Consider the following 17,490-nt stretch of genomic DNA (forward strand, 5'->3'; position numbering starts at 1 on the left):
ATTGGATACAATACTCCAGTTGTGGCTGAACCAGTGTTTTATAAAGGTTCAACATGACTTCCTTGCATTTGTACTCTCTGCCTCTATTTATAAAGCCCTGGATCCCCTAGGCGTTTTTAAACCGCTTTCTCAACCTGTCCTGCCATCTTCAAAGATTTGTGCACATATACCCCCAGGTGTCTCTGTTCCTGCACTCCCTTTAGAATTGTACCATTTTGTTTATATTGCCTCTTCTCATTCTTCCTGCCAAAATGTATCACTCCTCACTTCTCTGCGTTAAATTTCATCTGTTCTCTTGAAGTCTATTACTATCCTCCTCACTGTTCACTACCCTTCCAAGTCTTGTGTCATCTGCAAATTTTGAAATTGTGCCCTGTACACCCAAGTTCAAGTCATTATCTATATTAAAAAAAAAAGCAGTGGTCCTAGTACCGACCCCTGGGCAATACCACTGTATACCTACCTCCAGTCCGAAAAACAACCGTTCACCACTACTCTCTGTTTCCTGTCACTTAGCCAATTTTGATTCCATGCTACCATTGCCCTTTTTATTCCGTGGGCTTCAATCAGCTATTATGCGGCACGTTATCAAACGCCTTTTGAAAGTCCATATACACAACGTCAACCACATTGCGCTCATCAACCCTCTCTGTTACCTCATCAAAAAACTCAATCACGTTAGTTAAACACGACTTGCCTTTAACAAATCTGTGCTGGCTTTCCTTTATTAATCCACACTTGTCCAAGTGACTAATTTGGCCCGGATTATCGTTTCTAAAAGCTTCCCCATCACCGAGGTTAAACTGACTGGTCTGTAGTTGCCAGGTTTATCCTTACACCCTTTTTTTGAACAAGGATATAACATTTGCAATTCTCCAGTCCTCTAGCACCACCCCCATATCCAAGGAGGATTGGAAGATTATGGCCAGCACCTCTGCAATTTCTACCCTTACTTCCCTCAGCAACCTAGGATGCATCCCATCCGGACTGGATGACTTATCTACTTTAAGTACAGCCAGCCTTTCTAGTACCTCCTCTCTATCAAATTTTAGCTCATCCATTATCTCAACTACCTCCTCTTTTACTGTGACTTTGGTAATATCCTCTTCCTTGGTAATGACAGATGCAAAGTACTCATTTAGTACCTCAGGCATGCCCTCTGCCTCTGTGCATAGATCTCCTTTTTGGTCCCTAATCGGCCCCACCTCCTCTTTCTACCCGTTTACTATAGAAGACTTTTGAATTCCCTTTTATGTTAGCTGGCAGTCTATTCTCATAGTCTCTCTTTGCCCCTCTTATTTCCTTTTTCACTTCTCTGTACTTTCTATATTCAGCCTGGTTCTCATTTGTATTATCAACCTGACATCTATCATACGCCCCCTTTCTCTTCTTCATCTTACTTTCTATCTCTTTAGCCATCCAGGGAGCTCTGGCTTTGGTTGCTCTACCTTCCCCCCTCATGGGAATGTATCTAGACTGTACCCAAAACCATCTCCTCTTTAAAGGCCGTCCATTGCTCGATTACAGTTTTGCTTGCCAAACTTTGATTCCAATTTACCTGGGCCAGATCCGTTCTCAACCCACTGAAATTGGCCCTCTTCCAATTAAGTATTTTTACATCCATAGATCAAAAGCAAGACTACTACTTCAGTGCCAACTAGAAAGAACTAGAAAGAACTCCAACGTGTGACCTTTTATCACTTAATAATTGAGGAAGCACAGCCTTCCAATCAGTGTTGAAGACTATTCTATAAATTAGTATAGAAGTTGATCAAATGGGACAAAACTAACTGAGGTATGTAGGGGTATCCCTATGTCACTCATCAGTGACATGATCAAATTTCAACTAAATCCAGCCCAAGCATACCTGCGCATCATGGCTAACTGCAAGAGTGGAGATCTCCTCCGTATGGCCAGTTAAGTGTCTCTGAGATCCAGAATGCAAGTCCTCAACCACCACCAAGCAGCCACAGGAATATGCAAACAGAGCTGGAAGAGACAAATACACAGCGAGGCAATCAAAACAATGGCAGAAACACTGTCCAAACTTGAAAACTTATTAGGTCACTAGTAATTAGAATGCAACAAATTGATCAAACAGATGCAGGTTATAACCTGATGTTGAAAAGCTGTATTTCAGTGGGTGTTTTAGGTTTGGTATTTGAATTGAGCATGTGAAACAGCATTTGACATTAATTTATAAACCAACCCATCTCTACACGAACTATTTTAAGTAAAGAAAATGTTATCCGGCTGGTTTCCATCAAGCCTTCATTTTGAATTACAAACTAAAATAATTTTTTTTGTCTAATTTCCTACTGAAAGGGATGAGTACAGTTCAATAAGGACCGACAACCTTCCACTACCTTGGCCAGGGATTAAGTCTCGGACCATCCTGGTCTGTAAGGTTCAGAAGCAGAAGGTGTCATCAGATCTAAAATGCAATTTTCATAGAATTATGTTTTTAAAAATAACACCAAATCAGATTTAGTGTCAGCATTTTTGGAACGTAGTGCACAGTGCATAAAGGCAGATTCATTTACATCTGCTATTGTTTTCAGTGTTAAACTCCTGCACTCCGGATCCTGTACACTGGGTAAAAATAACTTTTAACACAATTTGCAGTGTACAGCTAGTCTATGACTCAGTGTACATGTAAAGCATACAGAGTAAAAAGTGACAAGTCACTCATTTCATACCTAGTTACAGTAAATATAAGCTTAATGCCCTCCACAGCAGATGGAAAAGTTACATTAAACAGGAAAGCCACTGTACATGCAAACAAAGGTATTAATTTGGCACGCATTTCAATAGGTACAGCAACCATACACGTAGCAAGACGGCTGCTACATAATGGGTGTTTCCTTTCCAGATCATACATATTTCCCATATCAATTGATTAGAATCAGAATGTAGGTAATCAATATTCTTTTTTGTACTGATTTACTACATCCTCATTTTAAGGTCATGTTCCAACAATTACCTGTATCAGGATTCCAGACCATATTTCCTCTTCCATTTCCATTGTATCCAATGACTACTTTCAGCTTGAGATCCTCCTTCCCATCAGGGAGGACTGCACCCTATGAGGCAGATTCACATTACGAGTTGATGACATTATCATCACATGCATGCTAGAGCAAAGTGAGTGAGGAGTAAACTGCAAAGTGAAGTAAGTCATGCAGATGCTATCAGACAACACATTGCAAAGGCATAGAAATTTGAGGTGTCCTTTTCACACTTCAGTTATCATACTAATACCGTCCTAATCTGAACTCCCTACCCCAGCTGACAGGCAAAATCTTTGAATACATACATCACTGTTGCAGATGTCAAATTGGTTGCATTTGTGAATCAATGTTGGCCTGCAATCAGCCCATCTAGCTGCCCCTTGTATGGTTCAGGATAACAGATCTGAGTACTCCATTGCCACAGGCAGCGTTCTTCGGATCAAATTTTAAACCAAAGCCATGTTCAGATAGATGTTAAAGATCCCATAGCATTATTTCAAAGAAGAGCATGGAGTTCTTCTGGTTTGTTGGCCAAAACATCTCCCTTACTCACCACCACCACCAAAAAACCCCAGCTTCATCTCATTGCTGTTTGGAGGATCCCACTGTGGGCAAAATAGCTGCAATGTTTTGTCTACATAACAGTAGCGAATTTACTTCAAAGTAATTTACATGAGAACCTTGGGACATTTCTTAGAGATGTGATCAAGTACTATATAAGTGCAAATTTTACTTTCTTTCACTTAGAAAGATATCCTTTTCATCATATTCACAAAATGTATTTTCTTTTTTTGTTCTGGATGACTTTCTCTTCCTTTCCTTCCTTCTCCTGAAGTTGGTGGCTTCATCTGGTGCACAATTCCAAAGCCATTCGCTACCTTTTCATAACTCAGTCAAATAGCCAATATTTAAGTTTGAGCCTGAACAGTGAGTACTATCAGGTTATTCCAATATGGGGTGCAGAGAGCATCACACCTGAGCCCGATCCCATCCTCACCAGATCTCCAGACACATGCACTTCAAGAAGGGATCATGGGATAGTAATCGGACCATGAGTCCTGGCTAATTTTTCCCCTCCCTAACCCAAACACAAAGACAAACTCTACTATAATACTTGAAAGGTTAATTAAGAATACAAGTCTGATAGCCTGGTAGGAGAATCAAACACAGCATCACAGAAATAGGCCTGGTCTTAGCCATTTTTCAAGGAGGAGAGGAAAAATATAAAAAGCAATCGATCAAGCAAGCAACTGTATGCTGCTCTCCCAAGCACCTCCAACCTGGAGGCAGAGCAACTGTCCCTATTTAGTGGAGAGGATGAAAAAAAAGAGGCACATCACTTATTTTGTTTCAAGCAACTTGCAGCTTAGCAAGTGGGAATTTGATGTTCTCACTCAAATATAGCCAAATTCAGAGTCAGATGTTCCTGTCTTTTTGAAAACAAAATGTACACGTGCAAAGCTATTCTACAGTCTCCATCTCCGTATTCCACAGTAATGTGAAGGGATAAGACTTCAAAGATGGAAAAAAAAAGGCTTCAGTTCTATGTGGCTGACTGGCAGTGGGAGGTGCATTGTCAACTCCAAGCAAATACTGTTCCCTACCAGACTGAAGACACCCTCAGGTCTGGTCAAGCCTGGAACCGCAGTACCAGAGAAGGCGGGCAAGGTTCTCATCTGTTATGGCACCCGTTAGTCCAAGTTCTTTTAGTACTTGGATTGAATTGGATACAGAGTGAGAAAATGGGCAAAGCAACACAAAATACTATACAATTAAACTAGCTCTGGATCTTCTTACAGTATTGCTTCACTTATAAAATCCATAGGAATTAAGGGCATTAAACGTACCTGAGAGACAGACGAGGTTTTGAATCGAGCAATGAAATGTTTGTATGAATCTGGCCGTGTACAACTATGTGGAAAATCTCCATCTCCAACTATGGATGCTATGAAAGCAGAATGCATTAAAAATCAAAATGTATTCAAGTAAAGGTCTGCAATTCCTTCATGAGACAGGGTGCTGTATTTTTGAGATCAATAGACCGCAATGGACAGAGCTACGACAAAATAAAATATTTGAAAGATGCACTTGGTCATATGAATGTGCAGAGGTTATTCTAAATACATCAATGTTAGATATGCAGATAAATGCGACTGCACTAAATCATCATAATCTATGGAATGTGTTCAGTGCAACTTTAAAGAAAGTACAGGATTATTTGATGAAAATAAAAGCAGAAAGGCAAAACCCATTTGATCACTTGATGGGAAGATGAACAAGTTTTAGACCCTCTACTGAAAAACCTATATATATATATATATATATATAAAATTGTGAAAATCTAATGCCACTCCAATTCATATATTAATAATGTGGGATGAGTTTCTTCAACTCTGAGCCAAGGTGTTATGATGTTAATACTGCTATGGTCATCAGATACAAACTAATATGAACTTAAACATAGAGGGAAAACAACAGCACAAACTCCTCTACCTCTCACCTTTCCTGTGTACATTAGGCAACATTAATTGCCAATGGGGAGATGATATCTTACACTGATGTCTGTTTTCACTGTATACTTGATTTAAAATTTAAAAACCAAAGCTCTCGAGCAGTGGTGCAACTGCTTTTGGTGGCACCCAGAGCAAGTCTACATCAGTCACTGAGTTTCCCAACAGCCATAGAATTAACCTTGTCAGTTCAATTTATGTAGCACTTACTGTAATAGAATCCTCCCAATTGCAGCAACTTTCAGTATGAATAGCTATTGCCCGACGATCTATAAAATGTGAGATTTTTTTTAAATGAACAAACAAATTAAGTTTTATAACATTTGATAAAATAACTTGTGATCGGTTAGCTTAGTGATCAAACTATAAACTGACTTATGTACATAAGTCACAGGCAGATAGCAGATAAAGAACCAAGTATCTAAAAGAGTGGGATTTATGTACACCATCACTGCAATTTATCCTGATTGCTGCATTGGCTAATTACATATGTGTAGGACATGGTCTTGACTGGGGAGGGGGGGGGGGCGGGAGGGGTGTGGGAGGGGGGTCAGGGGGGAAAGGAATTGGATGACTTTCATCTACTGAGCTACCTGGTTCTTCCAGCTCTTCCTGGTGCTCCTGACAAGAAATAGGCCTCAAGAAAGATGACACATCTGCTCCACAACGAACATTTTCATGGACTTGCAGGAATGAGTCTCCAGTTCTTTTAACTGTGATTGAGCCATCTCTCTGATTGTGGTCATCTTTATCCTCAACATCAGACAAAAACTCTTGAGGAAAAAATAAAATCCCACAGAAACTATTAGTATCAACCAAATCAGTGGACGGAAAATGTCAAATCTGTGCAAAGCATCACCTGACATTTGTAGTCAAAAATCACATATTAAACTGTAAATAAGATAAAAAAATAAACGGTAACTATGATAGCCAAATAGCTGATTAGTTAGAGCAGACTATGGTATTTTTTTCCTGACAGTAGCCACTCAGGAGGAACCTCATATTTCAAATTTATCTTCCAACTAGGTTGAAAATGGTTGGAAATAAACTGAAATCCTCTTCAACTTTTCCAGCGGCATTGCAGGGCCAGGGTCTGGTGATAACAGAGAGTTGCCAGGGTCTGGCAGTTTTGGGGGGAGGGATTTGCAGGGTCTGGCTATGTCAAGGTGGAGGGGAACCCAGGACGTTGAGCTCAAACTAGCCGTAGCTCTTTTTGGACCATCAGGCCCTTCCCCACAGCACTCCTGTAAACTGGCCTCCTTCCCCCAAACCTAATCAAGGCCCCTTTTTGGCTAATGGGCACCGCTGCCCCCTCCCCTATCATCAGCCTTAAAGCAATTAGTTCGCTTGCTGACTCAACTGGGTTTTAATAAGCATAAATTTCATGTAAAAACAAAAATTATCTTAAAAAATTCATAGATTACACATTTCCAAGGTTTTATACAAAAATAAATTCATCTTTAATCAACAAAAATTGTTCTGTCCTTCGCAGAAAAGAACTTCTTTTTAAAACTGAATTTGGAGCCAAAATTCAAGGAGTGGCTTGTTGTGACTGACATGCACAGCAACCAATCAGGAGGAACCACATAATTCAACTTCATCTTCCAGCTAAGTTTAAGTCAGTTGGAAAAACAAACTGAAATCCTCTAACTTTTAAACTAAAAAAAAATCTTCAAGAAACAATCTTTGATTTGCTTTCTAAATGTCAAGAGTAGAAACTATGGGCAGCATTTTAGCACCCGCTATAGGGTGCGTTCCCGGCGGGGGGGCCCCGAAAATCGGGAAATCCCAGAGCGGGACCAGAGCCCGCCTCGAACCCGCGCACTTCCGGGTTCCCCGCTGACGCGCCGGCGTGCGCGCGCAGCCCCCGCTGGTGGGAATCCCGCAGGCAATTAAAGCCAGCGGGATGCCACTTGAAGCTATTTATTTGGCTTGTTCAGGTCATTAACTGACCTGATTAAGGGATTATGTGAGGAGGGGTGGGATTTTAGAGCAAACTGGGACTGTTTCCCACACTGGGGGAAACACTCCCAGTTCAAATGGACCTGTTGCAGCTGTCAGCCTGTGGCAGCTGCAAAGGTCCATTTGACAGGGGGGGGGGGGGCGGGAGGAGACCCTCACTCATTGCAGGAGGCCACTCTGTCACTTGGGACAAAGTTTGGCCTCCACCACCCTCCTCCTGACAATCAAAGTCACCAACTTGCACACTTACCCCGGGGTCCAGAGACATGTACCTACCTTGCGGACCCACTCAGATGTACATCTTCCAGGTGGGGGCCGCCGTAGCTGCAGTCATGACCTCCTCGGAGGGCAAACAGCATCACCAGCCTCACCATCCACGCCGTCCACCTCTGACACGTGGAGCTCTACAACACAGTGCTGTGACACATCCACCTGCACAGCAGGAGGGAGGGCTACCGCAGAGAGAGATGCGTCGCAGAGGGCACTACCCTCACCACAGGGTCCACAGACCGAGGCTCAGCTTCCTGGACCTCTCTGAGCAGCAGTGCACACGGAGGCTCAGAGTCACTCGACATGTAGTCGTGGACATCTGCAGCCTCCTTCATGCCAAGCTGCTCCTGGCTGGCCCGAGCACCATCTTCTTACCTGTCGCTGTCAAAGTCACCACTGCCCTCAACAACCTCTCCTCCAGGGTGCAACCGGGGACATCACCGCCGTTTCTCAGCCGTCTGCACAAAAGAGCCCTGCAAATACACCTCCACCCACTCTGCAGTGACACAATGGGTGGCATCAGTTGTGGGTCTTCATTGTGATCTTCAGGAAAGGGCATTATTGCACAGACCAGACAAGATTCGCGAAGATGTGGCAGTAGTGGTGCCAATATAATATGTAATGTGAGTTGCTCAGAAATTCAATATAAGTAACAACCATGACAAACCCTCAAACACCCTTGTGCATCCCCTTCATGCTCACGACACGTTTGCCTTACGCTGCCTACTGCACATATGTGATGCATGCCCTGTGGCTGCAGCACAGGTGGTGGCAGGTTGAGTGAGGCTGGCCGTGAAAGAGATGCACGAGAGGGTGAGTATGGGATAGAGCCATGAGATTGTATGAGGATTGGGTTGAGTCGTAGTGGCGGGATAAGTACTGGCGAGGTGAGTAGGTACAGGTACGATGAGGATGAGGTTTGAGTGGGTATGAGGGGTGATGTGACAGAGTAATGTTGGCAGTGCAGAAGGAGATGTGGGGTGGGGGCGGTGATGTGGCAGACGGAGTGTAGGGGAAAGAGTAAGTGTACTCACTTTGGCTGACCTACTGAGGTCATTGCAGCGCCTCCTGCACTGTATGCAGGTGCGCGATATGTTGGTGGTGCAGGTGACCTCCTCTGCCACCTCGAGCCAGGCCTTCCTGGTGGCAGAAGCAGGCCGCTTCCTCCCGCCCGCCGGGGGGAAGATCTCTTTCCTCCCCCTCCTCCTCACCCCATGTATTGATACCTGGAGTGAGGTATCATTAAACTGGGAGCAGCCTTCCCCCTGGGCTGCTCCATGCTGTGATTTTTTCTGTTTGTTGCAGCATCTGTCAGTGAAGGACTGCCCCTTTAAATAGAGCTCCTCCAGCTGACAGATCTCACTGCGCATGCGCAGCCCGCCCGACGTGCAGATCAGCAGTGGGGAACCCAGAGGAGCAGGTAAGTGGATCCAATTGGGCTACGATCGCGCAGGTGGCTGACTCATTTCACCGGGCGCGGATAGCCCGCCTGCCGAGAACCCGCAGCCCTGGTAACATCGGGCCCTATATGTGTGGTTAATCACAGGTGATGTTGATCAGTGAAGTAAAAAATAAGCAGTTTATAATAAAAATATTTTGATGTGGAACATCAATAAAGTATTTATTGTTTTCATAACTCCTTTGTAGGCTCTCATTAACATTTTTCTTGCCATGTCCCTCACTTTTGATTCATATGTTTCCTATCTCTTCAGATCAGATTTGCTGCTGTTTTATTTTCAGCCAATTGATGGTGAAAGAGTAACTGTGAAAGTGTTACAGAACGGGAAATGCTTGCAGACACAAACCTATATACATACGCACACAGTATTGTGTTTGAAACATTTGCATTCTTAAAAAAATAACATGTTCTAAATTTGTAAAGAACCAATGAGCTACAGTAGTTACAGAATGATTTTGCATGGATAATCCAACATCTGTTTGCAGATTCTTTGCTAACAGTTTATTGTATGTAATTTTAAAATATAAATTATTTTAAAATCTATAAATTAAGTCATAAATGTAGTCATTTCCTACTAAGTTTCTGGAGCATTGAGTAATTATGCTTTGAGGGTGGCGTTTCTCAGTTCAATCAGTTGTCTTTATAGATAAACAATTGTGGGTTCACATACCACTCCATAACCTTAAACACAATCTTGGAGGTGCCATCTTTCAGATGAGATGTTAAAACTAGGCCCCCTCTGCATTTTCAGATGGATGTAGAAGTTCCCATGGCATTATTTGAAGAGTAGGCGAGTTCTCTTGGTGTCCTGGCCAAAATTTATCTTTCAACCAACATCACCAAAACAGAGTAACTGATTAGTTATCTCACTGCTGTTTGTGGGACCTTGTGCACAAGTTGGCTGCCACGTTTGTCTACATTACAACAGTGACTACACTTCAAAAGTACTTCATTGGCTGTAAAGCATTTGGGAAGTCCCAAGGTCGTGACAAGCACTATATAAATGCAAGTCTTTCTTTCTTCTTTAAGTACATAAACAGCTAAGCATTTCAATAGAGGCCAGGGTAAAAGCTGCCTTGTCACCCATCAAAGAGTACAGGCTGCAAGCGGATGTCTCTCTCAGCAAATATCCTTGGGGCAGGAGAGTGTAGCCAGTGGTTATATGGTGTATGGTAAATAGCAATCCATCCCTTCACCTTAAGCCCAAAATTCACAGGTTGACTGTGAGTGAGTTGGTACAGGAGCTGCTGTTAGTATCTAACATCTCAGTTAGCAAAAACAGAAATATAGGAGGTATAAATTTCCCATGCTGACTGTGGTCCTGTATATGCTTAGTGCGTGTACAGTAACTGGATGGGAATCCTAATCTGCCCCTTGTAGTACTCACCATCCTGTTCATTTCTTTCAATAGCACTGACATCGAGCTGTGGTGGGGAGGAGCTGGGAACTGGTACTGACTGGCGAGGCATCCCACTGTTTTGGAACAGCTCACCTCCATCTGCGATTGAGGGAGTTTCTAAAACAAAATACAAGAATCAGATTCACAGTTTAAAGTTTTTATTTCAATATAAATGCTGCTGGTCATGACTACAACCCAGATGGGGTGATACATTGCTCTAAACCGCAAATATATTTTGCCATGAAGCATGGGATACAGGTTTGCATCTGCAGTCCTCCACATAACAAGCCATGCCTCAGTGGGGAGATAAAGAGCGGAGGTCAGGCATTTCCCCTGCAGATAGGAGGGTGCCAAGTGACAGGCAAAAATTAAGGAAAAGGAAACCCAGGGTGCAGGCATGAGTCTGCAGGCAAGTGATGGAGCAGCCAGCACTTGACCCACTTCAGCAGCCATCAAATGAGAAGTGGTTGTGCATGAAATGGTTATGAGGAAGGTTGCCTTCTCTACCACATCCATGCACCATCTACATCTGCAATTCAACTGAAAAGGAGGTGGAGCCAAATTTCAGGCCGCAGTTGACCATTAATGTCACTGGATGTGCCAGCTCTATAGTGCATGGTAGCTGCAGGTGTCCTTGCAAAAGATGGCATGGCCTATATCTGGTTCACTGCTAACCTGGACCCTCTGAAGACAGTTCTTCATAGTCATTGACCGGTAGGTGTGCAACAGCCTGCATACTTAATTAGTGGCATCTTAACGGGTGTGGCCAATCAGAATGCATTGACTGTTGATCATTTCAGCAAGCCTTCTTGCAGTATCACCGAAAGCATGACGTACATGTGTTTGGGGTGCTTCTGAGGAAGCAGTTAACATTATGATGAGTCAGACATTCACACATCTTAGTTGTGCCAGTGGATCTACTGTCCCAGCTTCCTTTGGGGAGAGGGGCCTCTGTAAGCATTAATTGCAAGTGAGGTCAGGTCACCTCTCCCTGCAGTTATGAAGGGAATGGTCACAGCGAGTGGTCCCAGAGCAGTTCTCAAGCAGCTTGAACTGCCTGGCATTCCTCTGTATGTCTTTACTGTTTCCAAACACCTCAGGATAGGAGGATTCCCATTGGGAAACCAGTAATGGCATTGGCAGGAAAGAAAAAAAATGAAGAACTGGCACAGAGACTCATGAGAACCCAAGAGTGAGTAGGAAAAAAATTAATGAAAACAGTCAACAAAAAAGCAGTAATAAAGTACCGAAATATTAAGGAATGAAGTTACTTACCTAGACCCATTAATCAGCTACTGCCACAGCTGATTTCCCAGCAACCCTGGGCACCCATTCAAATGGGGATCCTTTAGATTAGAAATCCTGCAACACCCAAACAATCGGGAAGTGGTGTGCAGGAGCCTGCCTCCTAATAAAGTGCCCTTCTGTTTCTAAAATGGGCACTTACCACAGCGCTGCTCCAGAAAAGCTTCACTGTGGCGCAAAGTGAGCGCAGTTCCAGAGGGACAGAACTCCTGCCCGTTTTCTGTATATATACATATGTTATATAATTACAATATAATTTTTAAAATACGTCCATTTACTCAGCAATTCCACAAAGTTCAAGATTATTACTCAGATTGAAATCAATACTTTTTAAGGACTGAAAACTCACCGGCTCTATGAAGGGCAAATGGCTGACTTGAGGGAAGGCTGCTGAGAAAGAAAAATAGAAATAATTAATAAGCCACAATGAACAATACACCACAACCATTTAAACACCCTTCTAAAACAGGGTGCTGACTGTCTGCATTACTTACCAACTGGCCTTTATTTTATGTCACTCCAGAGAACAAAAGCTAATCAAATAATCGTCCATTTATAGACCAAAACATTCAAATCTTACCAAAATAAATTCTAGCTAGAGGTCCACAAAACCCTTGAAGTTAAGCCATAATCCCAGCAAGGGGGTCAAGGAATTTCTCAGTGTATAAAGTACCAATACCCATTTTACTTACCTGGTGTCCTGGTCTCCTGCAACAGCAAGAAAATCCCAGACAAATATGGCATCTCCAACACTGATTACACTTAGTTGGTCTGGAGTGAATATAGCTTGTTGAATTGTTTCAGAATGACCAATGAACACCTGGTAAGAAAGAACATAAACAAAACAGGAGTGGACACTATCCTGAAGAGTACCTGCTGAGAAGTGTAAACAACATGCAACAAAACTGCAGACTAGAGGAGCTGAGCAATCAGTTACCCAGACAATCTGGTAAAACTAAACTGACAAGACAGACGTGCTTTAATATTGGAACCCACATGCAAGTACAAAAGCTGGAAACATGGGAACCAAAACCTATTTGCACAGAATATTATCCATCCAACCAGCTAGAAATAAGACAATTCCTCCTGTAAACAGCCATTCTGCTGTGCAGTATCAGCTGCTGTATTATGATGAACATACACAATTTCTAGTATACAGTACAAGAGTTGGGATTGAGGCATACAATATCAGATGTGAGACTTTCAGTTTTATATGACTATTCATACAATGGGATTGTGGCTAAATGTTATGAATAAGGTTCTTCATTTTTAGTCTGTTTTTAATTTCATTCCGGTTTGTCCCTTCCTCTCCTAAAGCAGTGACTCTTGCTGTGGTAAAGTTCCAGATGCTGGAAGCCCACTTACCCAGCCCAAGTGCCTGTTCTTCTCATGTGGGCCTGGACAGAGTGCCGGCAGACTATTCAACTGTGCGAAGCACCACAACGAAACAATCCTGCCATCAAGTGCGCACATACATTTTCCAGCGGTGGATACCGGACAAACATCAGGGAATGGGAATCCTGACAGTTTCATTGGGTCAGGATGGTTAAAAAAAAAAATTAAGTCCAACTGTACTGACTGGGCTGATATGAGCCAACTTAACACAGACTGGAGAGTGAACTGAGAACCTTAGTGGTTTACAAGGCTTGAATTATAGCATTAAGTGCATTTATGCACCATCAAGGGACATTTTGAGATTTCACTGATTTTTCACTTGGAATTGACTGATTTGACAAGCTGCACATTCCCAAAATCGTCTTTTTCTACTGCACCTGAAGATACCACCTACAGTACTTTCCCTCATTAATCTCCAGTACGCCAATTTTTATTTATCTTTCTCTCTTTGGTAGCTATGTGATGGCCATCTCTTTTACTCTACTGCCATCTCTTTACATCACAGGTGCATCTCTTCACAGCCTCAGCCATTCAGGAACCATTCCGTTCCGCACAACATTCAATCATTTTTATCTGTACTAATTCTTATAATCTTCAATCCAATTTCCAACCAGGTATGCAATCAGATTCATTTTTAAAATTCCAACTGACACCATTAACTGATTCAGTTGGAAATCTAATCCACATATTCACTACTTTGGTGGGGAGGGTGGGGGGTGGTTGGGGAAGAGACAGTAATAAATCATTCTAATCTCGTCTTTTTGAGGCTCATTATTACTATATTCACATCCTCTAGTTGTGCACTTACAGTCCAAGGTAAATAACCTATAACTTACACCATCCATTCATGGATCATGTTTCCTCACAATTGTCTTTTCTCTAATGAAAACAAGTTCAGCTCTGCAAATTTCTCTTAATAAATTAGAGCCCCAAGTTCCGCTATCATCATTGTTGCTAATCTCTGACCCCTCTCCAATACCTTAATGTCTTTGAAACAGCATACAAAATTCCAAATGTAACCTCACCAATGATTTACACAAGGTTAGAAGAAGTTGTAGCCCTTATTGACTCACAAAGTAGAACCAATGAATGCCCAAAAGCAGGACTCTGGCCTATCCTCTTAGCTTTGGATAACATAAGGGAGGAGATTTCATGGTGAAAAAGGGAGAAACTGAATTTTAAAAAAACACTTCCATCTTAACTTTTTTTTCTCCTTTAATGTATCAATATGAATATGAGATGTTAAACTGAATCCAGATTTCACTTGTGTGTTAGTACTGAAATAGTATGTCAGTCTAACCTATTCAAAAAAACATTAACCCTGGAATTCCATACCTGGAAATTAATGTCCTGTTTCATATGATAATCCCAGATTTTAATGACCTTCTCCCCAGTGGTCAGTAGGTACCGAATGTCCTCACTCACAGCTAAAGATGAGGAGACCGTCTTGTGTACGTTACAAACCTATGGGAACAATTCAGTCCAATTACTACAAAGCAAAGAGCGTATTTGCTGTAAAACTCCTCAAACAGAACAAGCAAGTCGTCTATACTCCACTCTGGCTCTGGTTTAGAACCTGTAATAATTCAACCAGTATCAAACACCACTTCCCACTCCCACATGCATTTTTTCAGGCACCGTGATGATGCAGCATGTTGGCACATCCATATGAATATGAAAGGGACCTACAATATAAGAAATATGTTTACTCTGATGCTTGTTCCATTCCTTATGAAACCCTGATGTTTACCCTGACCAAATCAGTATAGCAGAAGCCAGAGTACATACGTCCATATTTGGGATTTGTGCCACTTGCTTTTGATTAACTAAAGAATTTATAACTAGATGGAACATATTTAATACAATACTGGCAGACTAGACAGCATGCCACTTAGATCAACACAACCTTCATTAGTGCACAGGTTTAAGAGATGGAATTGAAACACAGACTTTGAATTAATAGGTTTTCACACAACAACTTGTCCCAATATTTGGAGAAACAGTGCTGACAGGAGCCATCAACAGCCAAGAATCTGCTAATTCATATTGATTAGTGCCAGTAACACATTGACTGATGCATGTGGTGCAGACAAGTCTTAATAAAGTCTTAAAATGATGGGATTGAGTAGTCTTAGAGCTAAAGGAGATGGAAATAATCCTTAAGGATATGACAACTTTGCCTCAACCTGCTGAGTCTATGGTGAATGTGATTGAACTGGTGCTAATGTTTTGGGCTGTTCCTGGGAATGGCCTTGACTTTTTCCATTTGACTCAAGACTGGAATTCCTTGAGCGAATTCAACACTGATGACAGCTTCAGTTGCTCAGCTTGGAACAAGCCTGTGTTTCTTTGAAATCACATATTAGTAAGGCAACACAAGCACTCTTTGCGGGTTGTCACTGGGGAGAATCCATGACAAAATTTGCAGAATGTTAAACTAGGTATTGGCACCGACCAAAGTAGAGGGTGAGCTGACTGAAATAAATCAAAAAAATACAGGCTTTGATCAACACATTAAAACGTGTTATGAGCAGACATTTAAATTGCCAACTTAGCAAAATCATAACCCAACATTTTAATTTAAAATAAATCTAAACTGGCGCTAAGGCCAATTGCAGCACCCCAACCGCTGTCCTGGCTGAGATCAGCAAATGTAGCACAGTTCAGGGACTGAATCCAGAATCTTGCTGGTCTGTGTGGGACAATTACTCACTGCCTTAACCAGCTGAGCCACCAGGGAGCTATAAACAAATCATTAATAATTTGAAATACAGGACTGCATTTTGCAAACAAATATATTTGACAATAAGGTCTTTGTTATGTCATACACTGCAGTATTCCCTTAATGCAGTGCTACAACTGTAATTGGCCCTACTACCGCCTAACCTTGTGTGTTTGACTAAGAAATGGCCTCATCATCAGACCTGTCGAATCAATCTCCCGGTCCTTGCGTTCAGCCACAGTATCTTATTAGAGGACGTAGTCACTAGCAGCTGGCTGATTGCAGCAGAAGGATAGCAGACTTTGAGAGCCGTGTCAAGGGTGGTTGTCTCCAGATCTAGGATACTGACATCTACACGTATTATCTAAAAAAAGGATATAGATAAAAAACAGACTCTTGATGCTAGTGCAATGTGACTAATACAGATAAGCTTCTATTGTAGTCATCACACCCTGGGAGTGAGTGCCATCCAGAAACTACCCAACAACCCGGTAGCAAAGCTCAATTACTGATCTAAAGCAGAAAAGTTTCAGGTTGCCAATAAAACCTGAATCATGCACACATTCAAAAGGGGTCAATTATTTTTATTATCACTGATTGCATGCTGTTTTCTTTTACTGTATGATGCCGATGCGGACAGAAGCTGCTTTTCTCCCCTGTTGCAAGCACTAACTGTGATAGCTCCGTCACACTTGTTGAATCAAAATTTAGATGCATGCAACAATCATCACCATACGCTAACAGATTTTTGTATGCAACCACTTTGCAGAATAATAGGTTGATTGAAACATTACAGGCCCCAATAGAACAAAACTTTGTACTCGTTCTCTAATGAAATTTCTAACCATGTAACATGAAGACAACTTAAAGCAGGTTTCCAAACACTGCGTACAATAATAAGTGAACATATAACTGAAGAAAAGGCTAGCAGCCTTTATTTCAATTTATGTGGGGAGACAATTCCAATACTGAAAGTTCCTGCAGTGAATTTTCTATCTATTGTTATGCCACTATTTTTTGAGGAAAATATCACTGGTACTGGTCAACGTTCAACTCCGAAGGGGTAAATTAAATATCTGGAATCACTGGCGTGACCCACTGGGACAGAAAGGATCACACTGATCTGTTAATGCATCCCTTGCACGTCTCTTCCAGTAAGAAAGCAGCTTCATCGAAAGCAGCCAATGATCTTTCAACTTTCCTTCCAGAGTTATAAATTCAATTAAGCAGTGGCCTGAGCTGACACTAACATCTGGGGGGCTAGTGCCCAAGTTGGGAGAGTTGTCACACGGACTAGCCAAGCAAGAATCATATCTATCAGCCAACATCCTAAATTCCTTTGTCAACATCCCTAGGTATGTCGTTGTCCTACTGGCAGGATAGACCCATCAGAGGAAGGGGCACAGTCTCTCAGCTTCAGGTCAAACAAGGTCACGGAAACCTCCTGTTGATCACCA

At 42.1% G+C, this 17,490-nt stretch overlaps 1 protein-coding gene across 3 annotated transcripts in view; it reads right to left on the bottom strand.

Annotated features, from left to right (window-relative positions):
- wdr90 (WD repeat domain 90) overlaps positions 1–17,490 on the bottom strand; it is an 80,782-nt gene that overhangs the window by 17,988 nt on the left and 45,304 nt on the right. For 2 of the 3 annotated variants that reach the window (XM_068003280.1, XM_068003282.1), the window contains exons 24-32: positions 16,236–16,397; positions 14,647–14,775; positions 12,609–12,736; positions 12,266–12,306; positions 10,600–10,728; positions 6,115–6,294; positions 4,859–4,956; positions 2,984–3,083; positions 1,868–1,989 (exon numbers count right to left, since the gene is read on the bottom strand). In XM_068003280.1, coding sequence (XP_067859381.1) covers positions 1,868–1,989; positions 2,984–3,083; positions 4,859–4,956; positions 6,115–6,294; positions 10,600–10,728; positions 12,266–12,306; positions 12,609–12,736; positions 14,647–14,775; positions 16,236–16,397 — 1,089 coding nt within the window. The remainder of the gene's footprint in view (positions 1–1,867; positions 1,990–2,983; positions 3,084–4,858; positions 4,957–6,114; positions 6,295–10,599; positions 10,729–12,265; positions 12,307–12,608; positions 12,737–14,646; positions 14,776–16,235; positions 16,398–17,490) is intronic. The other variant, XM_068003281.1, reaches the window with a different exon arrangement.

The sequence above is a fragment of the Heptranchias perlo genome, chromosome 22 (assembly GCF_035084215.1).
Source record: "Heptranchias perlo isolate sHepPer1 chromosome 22, sHepPer1.hap1, whole genome shotgun sequence".
Classification (NCBI taxonomy): domain Eukaryota; kingdom Metazoa; phylum Chordata; class Chondrichthyes; order Hexanchiformes; family Hexanchidae; genus Heptranchias; species Heptranchias perlo.